Source organism: Trachypithecus francoisi, unplaced genomic scaffold, assembly GCF_009764315.1.
Source record: "Trachypithecus francoisi isolate TF-2019V2 unplaced genomic scaffold, Tfra_2.0 Lachesis_group10, whole genome shotgun sequence".
In the NCBI taxonomy this organism is placed as follows: Eukaryota; Metazoa; Chordata; class Mammalia; order Primates; family Cercopithecidae; genus Trachypithecus; species Trachypithecus francoisi.
The window spans coordinates 57,370,411-57,388,307 of NW_022681455.1; the positions used below are offsets into that span (position 1 = coordinate 57,370,411).

The window sequence follows — 17,897 nt, forward strand, 5'->3', positions numbered from 1 at the left end:
AAATCCGTTTATATGGTCCATTCATTTAGGAACGGAGAGCAGGGGAGGGGGCTAGAGTGGTTTTAGGTGATGGGGTGGGAAATGGAAAATATCTGGCATATATGGTATTGTCCTATGACTTGATTTTTTAGTTAACATTATATTTATATGATTCATCCATGTCGATATGATTACTGTAATTGTAATAGTTCACTCATTTTTTACTTAAAAAAAAATCCATTGCATGAATACACCAGAATTTATTTATTTATTTATCTATTTCTTTTTCCTTTTCTCTCTCTCTTTTTTTTTGAGACAAGGTCTTGCTGTGTCTCCCAGCAGGAGTGCAGTGGCAGGATCATGGCTCACTGTAGCCTCCCAGCCTCAGGTGATCCTCCCACCTCAACCTCCAGAGTAGCTGGGACTATAGGCTCACGCCACCATATCTGGCTATTTTTTGTATATTTTGTAGAGGCAGGGTTTCACTGTGTTGCTCAGGCTGGTCTCAAACTCCTAGGCTCAAGTGTTCCACCCTCCTCAGCCTCCCATAGTGTTGGATTACAGGTGTGAGCTACTGTGTCCAGCCCAATTTATCCATTTCTCATGATGGATGGTTTCCAGTGTTTTACCATTTTGATATTGCCACGAATGTTCTTGTCCATGTGTTTTGATGTCTATGCTCAAAACTTTCTCTAGAGAATATACTTAGAATAGAATCACATGGTGGGATAAAGGGTCAGATGTTTTCAAATTTACCAGGTAATGCCACATTTTTCAAAGTAGTTGTATTAATTAACACTTTTACTTACAGCATACGAGTTCCTAGTCAACACGCCATATTTTCAAAGTTTGAAACTTTTGTCCATCTGACAACTGTAGAATATTATCTCATTGTGGTTTTAATTTGCATTTCTTCAATTACTAATGTAATTAAACATATTTCCATATGTTTATTGATCATTTACATTTCCTTCATTGTGAAATACTTGTTCAGGTTCCCTTTCTATATCTTGATACTAACACTGACCCTGTGTTAATTTTATCATCTCCCAATTTGTGGATCACAAAAAACTGTATATTTATGTACTTTAAAAACTTCTATGTACTTTTAAAAAGGTCAAGTGTAGTGGCTTATGCCTGTAATCTCAGCACTTTGGGAGGCCGAGGCGGGAGGATTGCTTGAGTCCAGAAGTTCAAGACGAGCCTGAGCAACATAGTGCAGCCACATCTCTACAAAAAAATCTAAAAATCAGCCAGTCTTGGTGGCTTGTGCCTACAGTCCTAGGTATTTGAGAGGCTCAGGTGGGAGGACTGCTTGAGCCCAGGAGGTGGAGGCTGCAGTGGGCAGTGATCGCATCACTGCACTCCAGCCTGGGCAAGAGGAAACCCTGTCTTAAAAAAACAAATGAACAGAAACTCCCTCCCCATGCAAAATCCCTTAAGTTCTCAATTTTAATGTAGTTAAAATGATCAATCTTTCTCTTTTTAGCTTGCTTTTTAAAAAAAAAATTAAAATATACATAACACAAAACTTACCATTTTAACCGTTTGTAAGTGTATAGTTCAGTGGCATTAACTACATTCACATTATTGTGCAAACATCACCATTATCCAACTCCAGAACTGCTTATGCTTTTTCTTAATGTCTTATTTAATAAATTCTTTGGACCATCAAGACCATCAAGACCATCTATATATTTGTTTTAAATTCTTAAAATTTTGGCTTTCATATACAAGTTCTTAAATCATCTGGAATTGATTTTTTATATAGTAGGAGGTAGGGAATACATTTTTCCCTCCCTATAGACAGCCAGTTGTCCCAGCACCATTTACAATTGTCTATTTTTTTGTTCCATTGATTTGTACAGTGGATCTGTCATACACTAAATTTCCTCATAGGTGTGGGACCATGTTTGGGTTTTCTATTCTGTTCCGTTGATTGATGACTTTATTCTTGTACCAATATCATAATGTCTTACATACTAGTGAATTAAGATTGGCCTTCCATCTACCTGAAAGGCTATTCTCCTAAAGATAGACATAACTAAATCCCAAGTTTTCTTCTGGTCTCTGTTTCATGGCCACATTCTTAGCCAGCCTTTCCTGGTTATCCTTTCTAAAATTTCAATATCTCCTTGCAAAACTTTACATTCTTCTTTTCTGACTAATTTTTTTCTGTTTAGTAGTTGTTATCTAACATAATGATTTATGCCTTTAACTTGTTTATTGTCTCTCTTTCCCATTAGAAGTTTTATGAGAGCAGGATTTTTTGGCTCTCTCATCATTCTCATATCCCCAGCATAAAAAATGTTTCCTGGCACTTAGTAAGTGTTTAATTACTATTTCTGGAACACATCAAATAATGTTGATATATGGAAGGGTAGTGTTTCTTCACCGTGCTACCCTTAAGAATATGCTTCCTCTCAGTTCTCCTGCTCCTTGATTTTGACCAAAAAAAGCAATCTAAAGCAAATGGCGAAATAATGAAGTGCTTTCTTTAGGTTGGTTCCCAGCCAACTCCCAGATGTAGGCAGTGAAATGGAGAGGGTGGAGGGCCACAGGTTGGCTAACTCTGCTTTAGCTTTTATGGGTCAGCTATCTTGCTGGAAATACCTCCTGTTCTCTGCTTTTCATGGCAAACACAGCTGGTAGGACCTAGAGTTTATAGCACGCTTACTTAGTAAAGAAGCTTGCCACGCCTTTGGTTTTTAGGGTGACACACCCCACACAGAGGAGGCATGAACACTCACTTAGATTTACCAAGCATGGCAACTAAATTATCAGCTGTAAGTGTGACACTTTTTGGGATAGAAGTTCTGGAGCTGTGGAGGAGTTATCTCAGGTTGAATGCCACATGGGGCAGTCTGTCTGTAGCTGGGTAATGCCCAGGGCAGGCACTGAATTGAGCAGTGATGATTCATGGAAATTCTGCCAGAGAAGGTACTGTGTGCTTTATTACAGGCTAAACTAGGAAGCCAACTCATTCTGGAAGGAATGTGTATAAAGTTTTCAGATGAGGACTTGAAGTTTTATAGGTTGGAGTCACATTTGATTCAAACCATCTGTTTAATGGGAAGCTGAACCCAGCATTTTTTTTCATAGTCTCTCACAGTACTCAACAATTCAGTGTTGGTCGGGCACGGTGGCTCATGCCTATGATCCCAGCACTTTGGGAGGCCGAGACAGGCGGATCACCCGAGGTCAGGAGTTTGAGACCAGCCTGGCCAATGTGGTGAAACCCCATCTCTACTAAAAATGCAAAAAATAGCTGGGCATGGTGGCGGGCACCTGTAATCCCAGCTACTCGGGAGGCTGAGGTAGGAGAATTGCTTGAACCCAGGAGACGGAGGTTGCAGTAAGCCGAGTTCGCACTACTGCACTCCAGCCTAGGTGACAGAGCAAGACTTCGTCTCAAAAAACAAAATAAAACAAAAGAAAAAAACAAAAACAATTCAGTGTCATAAGTATTTGTTGAGGGCCCATGGAGTGCCAGGCACTGGGGTCACAGAAATGAACGAAACAATCGTCCCTGTTTTTGAGATGCTATGATTCAGTGGAAGTAAAACTTATGTGTTTATGTATGTTTTCCTCCCCATGATTGTGAGGTCAATGTCTGTAATTTACAAGAATCTCAGTTGCCAGAGCTGAGCATTGCGTCAATCCATTTTTTAAAGATGAAGTGAATACATGAAAGAGCTCACAGTGATTTACCGAACATGGCTGCTGAAATGTATAACATTATTGTGCATTATTGCTACTGTGATATGCAGATTTATATTGCAATTGCCTCTGGATTCAGAAAAACACACTTCACAGTGAGGTAGTGACCAAAACTGTGGCATTTAGAAACAATAAAAATGCTGGAATAGCTCACCAACACAGGCTATTTTGTTCCCGGGGGCTTAAAATCGGTTTTTAATATGATGAAAAGGCAGCTATTATGTGACATAGGAAGATATTGGTATGTTAAGCATGAACATATATTTCCAGTTTTCTCTGAGCTGGTCATAAAATGACACTGGCGACTTCATCTCTTAATTGGGCAGATATTGTAGCAAGTACTTTGGGGATCACAAAGATGAACAAAAGCGCTCATCCAAAGAAAGCTTAAAACCTAGTGGTGCTGGAATTCTTGACCAGCCACATACGGTGATCTTGAATCTCTTGAAATAGTATAGATGCGTGTGTAGGTGCATTTTTCTGAGGAGAACTTTCATCACATTGTCCAGTGGTTCATGGACATAATTACATCCCTCTACTACAGAAGTTCTTAATCTTCCAAAAGATAAAGAACTTCTGTAGTAGAGGGCTATAATTATTTAAAGAACTACACTATATAGGAATGATAAAGAGCTTCAGGGGTTTAAATGAGGAACAAAACAGGTGGCAACACTGAGTAATTTCATTATAAAATCCTTGACAATTTTGCAGGAGAAAATTTATTTGCGCTAGTGATAAAAACATTTTTCATATTTAACGTTAGCTATTTTTTCTATGAGTTACCTGTTCTTCTTTTCCCATTTTTCTCTTTGTGTCTTAGGATTTTTTTCCTAATGAATTAACTGCTTTGTATCCTGATGGCATTAACCTTTTTGATGTTATACTTTTGGTAGACCTTTTCGCTAGTTTGATGAGTGCAAAATACTTTTGTGAATTTATTACATGCGTAATTTTGTATTTTTATTGTCAACTCTTTATATCTTTTTTCTTTGTAATTTATAATATTTAAATTTGTTTGAAATCCAGAGATAAGATATTCATGTAAATATTCTTATGGTCTGTGCTGCAGGGTTTTTCAGGCAATTTGTATGCTTTCAGGTGTCTTCTATTTGTATTATGTATTTGATACACAGAGGAAGAAATGAGGTGAAGCTCTGCTGTCATACTACTGGAATTAGTATAGTGAGATCGTTAGCACAGTGGGGCCTGGAGAGTTTCACTGGGTTTGAACATGGCTCTGACATTATATGTCCTTTTGACTTCATTTAACTTCTCTGTTCTTCAGTTTCCGTATCTAGAAAATAGGTTTAATATAATAACCTTTGGGAGGCCGAGGCGGGCGAATCACGAGGTCAAGAGTTCGAGACCAGCTTGCGAACATGGTGAAACCCCGTCTTTACTAAAAATACAAAAATTAGCTGGGATTACAGATCCCAGCTTCTCGGGAGGCTGAGGCAGGAGAATTGCTTGAACCCGGGAGGCAGAGGTTGTAGTGAGCCGAGATCGCTCCACTGCACTCCAGGGTGGGCGACAGAACAAGACTCTGTCTCAGGTAGTGGTGGTGTGTCGGGAGGGGGGGAATAGCCTATCTTAAATGGTTATGAGAATAAAATGAGTTGGTATGTAAACCACTTAGAACAGGTCCTGGTATAAAGTCAGTGCCAGCCACAGTTTAGTCCAGGCTGGGTAGATGCTTTGAAGCTTGATATTGTTTCAATGTACTTTGCATTTCTAAAAACATGAACATTTCAAAGCATTCAGTTGATCTCCTAACGACTACCTATACCGGAGCCTCATTCCAGCACATTTGTAAGCGAGGCACGCCTCCTAGAGGCCACGAGTGAAGTTAATTTCCAGTTCTCGAAAATCTTACAGACAGAACTGGTGTGGTGGCTCTAACGCGCCGCTTGAGTCTGCAGTAAGACATCTGGAAAGTAAGCGGCATGTCCGCGTCATCTCCAGTGCTTCCACTTCTACCGCCCTATCTTCCCTCCGAGGCTGGGTTCTTCTAATTCCTGTAGACTGCAGAGCGATTTCTGCGAATGTTCATTCTTTCATTCATTCTAGTTCATTCCACAGATAATTCAGCCGCGCGCTTACTCTGTGCGAGGCATTGCCGGGGAGCGGGGAGCGAACAGAACGTGGAACTTGCCAGTAGGGGTTTGCCGCTCAATACGAAATTCAAACTATGTATTGTATGTAGCTAACGATGATCTTGTAACTTCTGTTTCATCATCTGCCAAATGGGGGTAATACGACCGTATAGGACCTTATACGTCGCTGAAAGATTAAACGAGGGAAAAAAAGAGCCCCTAATAGTGAGCTAGGTGCAAAATGGATCCTAATGCCTTTTTCCCTCATTCCTCCCCAGATTGAAAGTGATGAGTGCCAGCCCTGCGGGTTAAAGCGCCATATTCTCCTCAATATACGGAATATTTGTTAGTGTCCCCAAACGAAGTTACATTGGTTCAATTTTCGGCGTGTGGGAGTTTTCGCCACTAGCATTCAGCACCTCAGTTTCAACCGTTAAAAGCTACCTACTCTACGTACGGGAAATTCATCTTAAAATCTGGAAAAAAGAAATCCTCAAAACATTGACATCCGAGCATTTCAAAGGTGCCAAAGTCGATGAAACGCCTTGAGCTCCCAGACGCGCTTCACTGAGCATGCCCAGAGCCCCAGGCGCAACCCCCTCCAACCAGCCAAGGGGAGGTGGGGGAGGGCGGGCCTTCTGTGCTAATCGCTTCCGCTTCCGGTTTCATATGAACTCTCCCGCCATCCGGGAGCAGTGGCTGTCAGCGTTTGTGTTTGCCCGAGTTTGAATTCTTGCAGGTAAGGGAAACTCCCGCGAATTTAGGACAGAGAGCAATCCTGTTGTTGAGGCTTGCAAGTCGAGAGAAAGGAGAGACAGATCACTTTGCAGGCAGCCGGAGCAGAAGGACAGACTTGGCGGGTTGAGAGTAGTGGGTATTGGCTGATTGGTTGGGGCAGACACTCAGGTACCACCAGGGCAGATAGGTTTGCTAGTGGAGTGGGCAGGGGTGTTGGGGATGGAACTTTTTATAAGGCACTTGTGGATGCTCCCGAAAAGGAGTTCCGAAAGACAGTTGTTCTGTTTCCCAGAGTCCTAACAGAGGAAGTGAGTAACTGGAACCAGTCCATCAAGTAAGACCCTCATTTAACCAGAACCTACAGCACTCTCCTCTAAGTTCAGGATTGCAGACCATGTAAAACCTTATATTAACTCTTGGGATCGTAAAGATCCAGGAGCAGTGACACACAGGCCTATAATGATCAGGCAACATCACCTGACTTTCATGTTGCTGAAAATTAGGATCACCACCTGCGTCTGCTCTAGCGCCTCTTCCACCCCCATTACAAAATTATTATAGGTGTATTGTAGAAAATCTGGAAAAGAAAGAAGGACGTCACCCAGGAATTGCCACTGCTAACATTTTGTGCATGCCTTCAAGTCTATTTTTTTTCTGTTTGTGTAATTATTTTTTCGTGTTTTTTTTTAACTTTATTTTCCATAATTTTATGCTTTTTATATGCTTCCTTCTAAGGTGACCAAGATGGAGTTTTCCAAAAGAAAGCGGAGGATTCCGAGTTTGGCAGGTGACCAGAGGAATGCTTCCTACCCTCATTGCCTTCAGTTTTACTTGCAGCCACCTTCTGAAAACATATCTTTAATAGAATTTGAAAACTTGGCTATTGATAGAGTTAAATGTAAGTACTATTTAAATTAGAATGTATATATTCTTGAGAAGCTTACTTACCCTTTGTGAGAATGAATGAAGGTAATTTATTTCCTTCATTCAGCAATCCATTCAACAAATATTTATTGAGATAATTCATTTCCTTCATTCAGCAATCCATTCAAGAAATATTTGTTGAGGGTTTGGTACTCATTCATTTATTTATTGTACAGTGCATATTATTGACTGCCATATGTTCTAGGTGTCAGGGATTTTGAGATGAATAATGTTATTTTTTGTTGAAGTTGTATTCTAGTACATGGAGACAGACATCCAAAATAACAGTCATAATTCAGTATTTTAACTGCTCTAGAAGTAAATGGTGGTGCTGTTGAAACAAAGTGGGAGTGACTGACTTAGTCTGATTAAATAAGCTTCTTAGAGAAGTTGAAATGTGATCTGGACCTTGAAGAATGAGTAGAAATTTTCCAGCAGAGAAGAAGTGAAGAGTTTTTCCAAGCTGACATAATGGCCTATACAAAGGCTTGGAGCATGAAAGAGAATTTCATATTTGAGGTAACAGTAACAAGTTCAGGAATTCAGGGTGGATGGAGGAGTATGGAGGGCAGTTTGTGCCATTCTAATGATATGATATCGGGGTGTAAGAAGGATGTGGCCATTGTCCTGGGGGCCTACTTAATCCTCAGTGTGTTGCTAGAGAAAAGAATGGGTTAGACATGAATTGAAACAGAAGCACTAGCGTTGTCTTCAGAGTTTATGTTCCAGGATATCCTTGTGGGGAAATCAGAATGAAAGGTGAGACACTGTTAATCATTCTTAGAGGAGCAGGGTAAGCACTGCTAATATAGAGAGGAGGCACTCAGTGCCTGTGTGTTGAATGAAAGAATGAAGACAAGGGAGAAAAGGGTTTTAGAAAGCTTAGCAGTGTCAGATACTTCATAGGGATTAAGATGGTGATTGAAAAGTGTCCCTTGGGTTTGGCACTTGAGGTGAAATGATAAGGGCCTGAACTATGATAGTGACAATGGCAATGTTAGGAAGGGAGAGAGTTAAGGGATACTGAGGAGGTAACATGGATAGGATTTGGTGACTAGATATGAGGAGTGAGGGAGCAGGTGTGGAGTGGCTGAAGTTCCTGCTTGGATGATCTCATGCATAGAAACTCTGCTGATGGAGATGGGCATGGCAGGAAGAAGAGTAGGAATGAGGGGAGGATAATTAATTTGGATATGCATACCTGTGGGACATGGAGTTTATGTTCATGAGACAATTAGAAGTTCTTCATTCTTGACTTCAAAAATGCCTCCAGAGAATAATTCATCTGAGGAAAGATTGATAAGATGCTTTAGGAACCTTTGAACAGTATGTAGCATCTGTTCGGGATGGTTCATTTGGCTGATTGGATGGCCCTTCTTCTTCACTGTTGTGCCCTGTCCTCGGCTTCATCACGAAAGGAAGGGATGCTTTTTTCCTGTTGAATCTATGCCAAGTGAATGATGCTTGCTGCCTAACAGGCAGCTCACAGATGAAGGATGCAAACAAGGAGTGCCTAGTTTTTTTTCCCATACTGACATACTTTTCTGTTCCTCAGCAACAGCAGCTCAGTACAGGAGTGATTATTCACCATCCATCCCTCTTCCCTGATTGAGAATCCCTGGTATTAGATTATGCTATGAGACATGGATATTTTCTGCACATAGATGGACATTATCATCTTATCAGCATATATAGTTTATATAATGTAGTTACAGGAAATAAACTGGCAATTACTTGTCATAGTCTATAAACAAGTAATTATGGAATTGCCCTCCATAGATTTTGTCTTGGATTTAGTTTTAAAACATTATCTTGCATTTGTACCTTTTTTCTTTTTTTTAGTGTTAAAATCGGTTGAAAATCTTGGAGTGAGCTATGTGAAAGGAACTGAACAATACCAGAGTAAGTTGGAGAGTGAGCTTCGAAGGCTCAAGTTTTCCTACAGAGTAAGTAAAAACGGAAAAAAAAAGTTCCTTCAGTTTCTATATATGTATGTATCGAGTGTCACTTGTGGGAAAGGTATTATATTAGGCACTGGGCTTTTATAAAGACTAATGTCTTTATAAAATGATCTCTGCCTGGAGATTCTTCAGTCTATTAGGGGTGATGTGAAGTCAGATGATTATAATATGGCAGGGTTTCTCAACCTCAGGACTAACATCATTTTGGGTCTAATAATTCCTTGTTGCAGGGACTGTCCTGTGCATTGTAGGATGCTCAGTAGCATCTCTGGCTTCTACCCCTACATATTTCCAGACATTGCCAAATATATCCTGTGCAATACAGGACGATGACTGTGTTTATAGATGCATGCTCCAGGAACTCCAAAAGCATATATAATTATGCAGCTCAGATTGGGGAGGTTTGGGATGGCTTTCCAGAAGAGGTAGTAGTGGAGCTGCATGTTGACAGATGTGGTTAGATTTTCATATTGTGAAGATGACTGCCAACTGCAGATTGACAGGGTCATGTCTGTTAGGAGGGAAACCAGTTAGAAGCCTGGAAATGATGAGAGTCTGAATTAAATGAGAGAAGGGGACCGGTTGAAGAGGTATTAAGAAGGTAGGATCAAAAGGTTTTAGTGACTGATTGTAGGGGGACTGGAGAGAGAAGAGTTATAAATGACACCCAGGTTTCTAGTTAGGACAATTAGTGGATGGTGGTAATATTTTGAGATGTGATATGCAGGAGGAGAAGCAAGTCTTGGAAGATGTAGAGTTTAATTCTTAACATGAATTTGAGGTGCCTGTGGAGATGTCTAGTGGACAATTGGATATACAGGTCTGAATATACAGGAAGACATCTGGTGGGAGTATAGATTTAGCAGAAGGTTGGAATCACCAGGAGTAGGTTAGAGCACCCTAGGAAGATATTTGAGAGAGAAGAGATGATGGTGGAAATAAAGACATGAGGAATACCAGTATTGAAGGTAAAGTGGAATTGGAGGAGTTTGGGAAGGAGAATGGAAAGGAGCTTTCTTAGAAGTAGGAGATGAACCAGGATAGTAGTGTCATAGAAGCCAAGGAGGGCTAGAGTTTCAATAATAATGATCATGATATTAATAATGATAATAGGGAATAACAACAGCAGATATTTATATTAATAGTATTTTTACTATATACCAGACCTTGTTCTAAGTGCATTACATGTATTAGCCCATGTATGTAATTCATACAGCAATCTTATGAAGTAGGTATTATTATCATTCCTCTTTTACAGATACAGCCTATTTATTCACAGACTGAATAATTTGCCCAAGCTCATAAGATGGTAAATGGTGGAGCCAAGATTTGAATCTGGGTATTTTGTTTCTTTGGTGGTGCTTTTAACCACAGTAGTTTCAGAAGCTTAAGATAGATCATGTAAGATGAATTGTACAGTGTCCATTGGATTTAGCAACTGGATGGGCCCTTGTAGGTAGGGGCAGAGACCAGAACAATGACAGTGGTTGGAGAAGGAAGGTGGAGAGGTAGATATAGAAGATGTACTCTTTTAAAATGTGTAGCTGAAAAGAGAAAAATAGGGCAGAATATAGAGGTTGTTTTAGGGAAAAGAGAAGATATACAAGCACACATTTGTACATATGTGACAGGAGATACTTAAACATGTTTATAAGCTGAGCAGAAGATCTAGAATAGAATGGGGAAGAGGGGAGCTTGAAGATAAAACTTTGAGAGAGCATTTGATAAGTCAGGGTCTTTAAGAGGCACAAGCAAATGGGTTGTGGGGTTTAGGTGCAGGAATTAGCTTTTCATATGGTTTGGCTGTATCCTCACCCAAATCTCATCTTGAATTGTAGTTCCCATAATCCCCACGTGTTGTGGGAGGGACCCGGTGGGAGGTAATTGAATCATGGGGGCAGTTACCCCCATGCTACTGTTCTAGATAGTGAGTTCTCACAAGATCTGATGGTTTTATAAGGGACTTTTCCCCGTTTTGCTCAGCACTTCTCTTTACTGCCACCATGTGAAGAAGGACGTGTTTGCTTCCCCCTCTGCCACGATTGTAAGTTTCCTGAGGTCTCCCCAGCCCTGGGGAACTGTGAGTCAGTTAAACCTCTTTCCTTTTATGGGTTTACCCAGTCTTGAGTACGTCTTTATTAGCAGCATGAGAATGCACTAATATAGCTTTACATGCCAGGAAGAGGAGATGCTTTGTAGAGATGGATGGAAGGCAACACACATGTGTATGCGGAAGCTTGGGACTGAAGGAGTCTGCCTGGTAGCCTTTATTTTCTGTAAAGTAGGTGAAGTCATCTGTTCAGAGAGAAGGGAAAGGTGCTGTAGTGGGGTCTTGGGACAACTGGTGAAGACTGAAGATTTTCTGAGAGGTGAGGAAGATGATTTTTTGTCAAATCTCAATACTGCTGCTTACTCTGGACAAACTTTGTGACCCTGAACAAGTTACATAACTTCTTTGTGCCTCAGTTTCCTTATCTGTAAAATGAGATTATAGTAGTGCCTACCTTGTAGGTTTTTTTTGTTTTGTTTTTTAAAGGATTAAATGGGTTCATGCCTTAAAAATGTTTAGGGCACTTCTATGCCTGGTACCTAGTAAGTGCTCAAGACATGTTTGCGCTTATTATTTTGGATCTATTGGCAAGGATCTAGTTGAGATTATAGGCCATGAAATTATATTTTCCAAATTCCCATAGTTGTGTTTTTTCTCCAGAGGTTCTTAGCATTTTGAGAATAGGACTGCAGAGTGTAGTTGTAGATTAAGAATCTAGGTTTTGCCAAATGGTTGAAATTAAAGAAGCTGAGGTTGGTGTAAGAAGTTGTTGAAGTGGTGAGCACCCTGGATATAGGCTGGATAAGAAGAAAATTAAAAGAGAGGGGTTGGTGGGAAGAAAATAGTGGGGTCCAAACTCAAGAGGTTTTGTTGAGATTAGTTTGCTTCTCGGGTTCATGTGATTGATAGCTTAAGGTAAATGATAATTACCCTGAAAAACATATTAAATGTTTTGACAATGAGAACACATGGCCACAGGGAGGGGAACACCCCACACCAGGGCCTGTCAGGGGGTTTGGGGCAAGGGGAGAGAGAGCATTAGGACAAATACCTAATGCATGCGGGGCTTAAAACCTAGATGATGGGTTGATAGGTGCAGCAAACCACCATAGCACGTGTATACCTATTGTAACAAACCTGCACGTTCTGCATGTGTATCCCAGAACTTAAAGTAAAAAGAAAAAAGAAAAAAGAAGAAATGTTTTGGGACTGGGTGTGGTGGCTCATGGCTGTAATTCTACTGCTTTGAGAGAGTAGAGTAGGAGGATTGCTTGAGACCAGGAGTTCGTAACCATCCTGGGCAACCTATTGAGACTCCATCTACACAAAAGATAAAAAATTAGCGGAGCATGGTGGGTGTCGCTTATAGTCCCAGCTCTTTGGGAGGTTGAGGCTGGAGGGTCACTTGAGCCCAGGAGTTGGAAGTTACAGTGAGCTGTGATTGACCACTACCCTCCAGTCTGGGTGATAGAGCGAGACCCCGTCTCTAAAAAAAGAAATGTTTTTGAAACTTACTTTACCATTGGTTCAGGCTAGCTTAATATTTCTTTATACCTCTTACCATTCTAATGCATTTATTTTATTCATGTGTCATTATTTTTAAGGAAAACTTAGAAGATGAATATGAACCGCGAAGAAGAGATCATATTTCTCATTTTATTTTGCGGCTTGCTTATTGCCAGTCGTGAGTATATGTTTATATTCTCACAGTCAAATCTGGTGTCATGGGTTATAAATTGGTGTGTGGTAAGTTGATGTGTTGTACTGAACATAGGAAAACCCAGAATAACATCAGGAACCAGTTGATCATGGGATTGAACACTGTTACAGTAAATTGGAGCAAATTGTTTACTTAAAAATACTGAAAAAAATTCTATCACAAAATTTTGCCTGAGGAAACACTTTTTAAGTTTATGAGAGAGACTCTTCATTTGAGATTTTAAATTGGAAAGGATTTTATTGGGAGGAAGGACTTTTGATATTTTTCCTGCAAAAAAAAGATAATATTTATAAGAAACAATTAATGAAACCCACACTTGAATTTGATACAGGTTTTTGGAATTGGAGCTCTATGGACCAGTTAAATCTAAGATTTTTGTTTGGTAGTTGGTTTTTTTAAGTTAATAGTGCCACCCAGAGGTAGTCAAGTTAGTTGCTTTTTTTAAAACTGTTTTTCCCCACACATTAATTTTGGTCACATAATTTAGTTATGGCTGTCTTTTTTTTAATTAATAGGCTTATCAAGTGAGACTCTTGAATTGCTTACTATCCCAAGATAATAATTGGTAAATTACTTACCAATTTTGGTTCTAGAGTTTTTCTTCTGTAAAAAAGCATATGTAGTTTATGAAATTTATATAATAAATACGTTGCTGACAATCTGTGAAAACCTCCTAAAAATGTGAAATCATATTTTGCATCCAGCAGGGTAATTATTTTATTATATAACAGTAACGCCCCTTAGTATCTGCTTTATAAATGAACATTTTATTGCTTTTAAATATTGTGGTATACATGTACATATTAAATTTTGTGAAATTATAAATTGTAAAACCATAAGCAAAGTTTCCTTTGCAAAGTTAATCTTATCAAAGTTACCTTAAAAAATTGGTGTCTTTTATTTGGCATTTATAAAGACACCTCAAGCCAAAGGAGTGCCCCATTTCCCCATTTTCTTTCTTTTTTTTTTTTTCTCTTTTCTCTCTTTTTTTTTTTTTTTTGAGCTAGGGTCTCATGCCATTGCCTAGGCTGGAGTACAGTGGTGCCATCTCGTCTCACTGCAGCCTCAACCTCTGTGGGCTCAGGTGATCCTTCCTCCTCAGCCTCCTGAGAAGCTGGGACTATAGGCACATGCCACCATGCCTGGCTAATTTTTTTGTAGATATGGGATTTTACCAAGTTACTCAGGCTGGTCTCAAACTTCTGGGCTCAGGTGATCTGCCCGCCTTGACCTCTCAAAATGCTGGGATTACAGGCATGAGCCACCATACCAACCCCTATTTTCTAACATAAAATGAATATTTTGAAGTTACATTAAATGCATGAAGTATTTTATGTTATTTAAAAATAATGCAGCTAGGCTCGAAGCATTCTGTATTTAATACTTTTAATTTTTAACAACCCCTGTACCCTGTACCCAACACATGCCTAGAAGATTGTGATATGTGGTATTGATATTCTCCTTACCATGATAGAGGACTTGCATGTTTTTAACTGCTGTCCATTGGCATCTTGCTTATGTCTGAATATTGTTTTATAAACATTTCTTAGATTTAATAATCACTGGATTTTTAGTTTGTACTCATGCTTTCTGTCTTCATTTCAGTGAAGAACTTAGACGCTGGTTCATTCAACAGGAAATGGATCTCCTTCGATTTAGATTCAGCATTTTACCCAAGGATAAAATTCAGGATTTCTTAAAGGATAGCCAATTGCAGTTTGAGGCTGTAAGTATATTTTTGTAGTTATTTCTAATTGTTCTCACCGTTCATTTTTCCCTTCTGTCTTAAGTGCTGGTATTAATGTGTGGTGTATTCTCTTTACATACTCCAAGTATCTGTCTGAAACAGTAGCTAATAGCTTTGGATAGCAATATGTCTTTCCTTCTCTATGACTAGAAGAAAAGGGGCTCCTTAATAACAAAGTCTCACATTTAGTTCCTCTGTTAAATATGTGCTTTATTAAAGCACAAGAAGGTTTAGTTTATAAAGGTTCACCTTTAACCAAAATTTTGTTGGCCAAAAAATTTCAAAATTAATAATGTGTTAAACTAGACAAGTGATGGTTACTTATTTATAGTTGTGAAATTTAGAGGAGGTAATACTTTATTTGAAAGTCAATTGTCAGGTGGGGCATGGTACCTTACACCTTTAATCCCAGCACTTTAGGAGTCTGTGGTGGGCAGATCACTTGAGGTCAAAAGTTCGAGACCATCCTGGCCAACATGGTGAAACCCTCACTCTATAAAAAATACAAAAGTTAGCCAGGCATGGTGCTGCGTGCCCGTAATCCCAGCTAGTCAGGAGGCTAAGGCATGAAAATTGCTTGAACCCGGGAGGTGGGGGTTGTGATGGGCTGAGATCATGCCATTGCACTCCAGTCTGGGCAACAGAGCAAGACTCCATCTCAAAAAAAAAAAAAAAAAAAACCCAAAAAACAAAAAGTCAGTTGTGAGTAAAATCTGTCCGAATAGTTTTGCAGATAAATCTGAATAATTTACATATTGTAATTATATAAAAAAGAAGAGATCTTTGGGACTTATTTAACAGGGATAAGTATTGGAAGAATTTATGTCTTTTTTTTTTTTTTTTTGAGATGGAGCCTCACTCTGTCATCCAGGTTGGAAGGCAGTGGCGTGATCTCGGCTCACTGCAACCTCCACCTCCTGGGTTCAAACGATTCTCCTGCCTCAGCCTCCTGTGTAGCTGGGACTACAGGTGTGTGCCACCATGTCCGGCTAATTTTTGTATTTTTAGAGACGTAGTTTCGCCATGTTGGCTAGGCTGGTCTCAAACCCCTGACCTCAGGTGATATGCCCGCCTCAGCCTCCCAAAGTGCTGGAATTACAGGTGTGAGCCTCTGTGCCTGGCCTAGAATTTATGTCTTTTAGGTAGATATATGCCACAATGGGAATGTAGAAAAATTCTGTTTTGAAAGTTTTAGAGCAGTCAGATGGTAGTAGGACTGGCTGAGACTCTGTTTTGTTATTGGAATGCATGGCTTGAAGCCAAATAAAGTAAAAAAGTAGAAGTTGCAATAGGTGAAAGACATTGTCCTGTCTGACAAGTAGAAGACATATCCACTGTAGCAAGGAACACTATGGAGTATATGAGTTAGGGAAAAGAGACTGTGAAGGGAAGTGAACAAACATTTTGTAGATGTTTGGTATTGAATATATGCTAGGGAGGCAGTTTCTATAGTTTCTTTCATTTGCTTCATGAGGTTTCTAAGTTACATCTACCTTTGCATACACAGATGTTATACATGGTACCATCTGAACCAAAACCATTGCATCTTCCATTTTGTTTTTAACTTTTATCCTTGGTGAAGTCCATTATTGTAATTACCAATTACAGTTAATTTATCCGTTCATGTTAGAAATAGTTTATTTTTTGCTTTTGTTGAAATTACTGATTTTTAGTAGGTTATAGAGAGAAGTGTCCTTGAGAAGGTCTATTATTTATTCTAGAGCAGCTATCTCCAACCTTTTTGGCACCAGGGACTGGTTTCATGGAAGACAATTTTTCCACGGACTGAGATGGCAGGGCGGGGAGGGATGTGGATAGTTTTGGGATGAACTGTTCCGCCTCAGATCATCAGGCATTAGATTCTCATAAGGAATGCACATCTTAGATCCCTCATATGTGCAGCTCATAGTAGGGTTCACACTCCTATAAGAATCTAATGTCTCCACTAATCTGACAGGAAGTGGAGCTCAGGTGGTAATGCTTACTCACTGGTCACCTCCTGTGCAGCCTGGTCCTAGCGGGCCATGGACTGGTGCTGGTATTGCGGCCTGAGAGTTGGAGACCCCAGTTCTAGAGTGTCTCAACGCATTGTCACATATAGTTTTTTAAATAATAGATTTATTGAGCTAGAATTCACAAATCTTGACATGCCCCCTTTTACAATGTGTAATTCATTGGTTTTTAGTGTAATTACAGATTGTACAACTAACATGACTATGTAATTTTAGAACATTTTCATCATTTTTGGTATTTTTAGTAGAGACGGGGTTTCACTGGGTTAGCCAAGATGGTCTCCATCTCCTGACCTCGTGATCTGCCCACCTCAGCCTCCCAAAGTGCTGGGATTACAGGCGTGAGCCACCATGCCCTGCCTATTTATTATCTTTAATTCTGTCAGTTTTTGCTTCATTTATTTTGGGGCTCTCTTGTTAGGTGCATGTATGTTTATAATTGTTAAATCTTCTTGATGGGTTGACCCTTTTATCATCATGAAGTGTTCCTTTCTAGCAACATTTTGTTGTTGTTGTTTTAAGGTCTGTTTTGTTTGATATTAGCATAGCCATTCCAGATCTTTTATGGTTGTTGTTTACGTGATATGTCTTTTTCTCTTCTTTTTATTTTCATCCTTTACGTGTGTTTGAATCTAAAGTGTGTTTGTTGTAGATATCATATAGTTGGATCATATTCTTTTATTTTTTATTCATTTTGGAAGTCTCTGACTTTTGCATGGATTGTTTTATCCATTTATGTTTAATTACTGATAACTTAGGATTTCCATGTGCCATCTATGTGTTTCCTATGTCTTAAGATTTTTTTGTTTCTCTGTTTCTCCATTACTGCCTTCTTTGTGTTAAATTGGTACTTTCTAGTGTACTATTTTAATTCTCTAGCTGTTTATTTTGCTATATTTTTTGAGTTATTTTCTTAGTGGTTTCCCTTAGAATTACAATTATATTTTATTTTA

The 17,897-nt window shown here is 39.4% G+C and overlaps 1 protein-coding gene across 1 annotated transcript in view; it reads left to right on the forward strand.

Annotated features, from left to right (window-relative positions):
* The first annotated feature begins 6,437 nt into the window (after positions 1-6,437).
* The window catches only part of PRIM2 (DNA primase subunit 2), a 324,596-nt gene continuing 313,136 nt past the window's right edge, over positions 6,438-17,897 (forward strand). Inside the window, exons 1-5 of the mRNA XM_033217543.1 lie at positions 6,438-6,531; positions 7,266-7,428; positions 9,297-9,400; positions 13,070-13,149; positions 14,791-14,911. Coding sequence (XP_033073434.1) covers positions 7,275-7,428; positions 9,297-9,400; positions 13,070-13,149; positions 14,791-14,911 — 459 coding nt within the window. The 5' untranslated portion in view covers positions 6,438-6,531; positions 7,266-7,274. The remainder of the gene's footprint in view (positions 6,532-7,265; positions 7,429-9,296; positions 9,401-13,069; positions 13,150-14,790; positions 14,912-17,897) is intronic.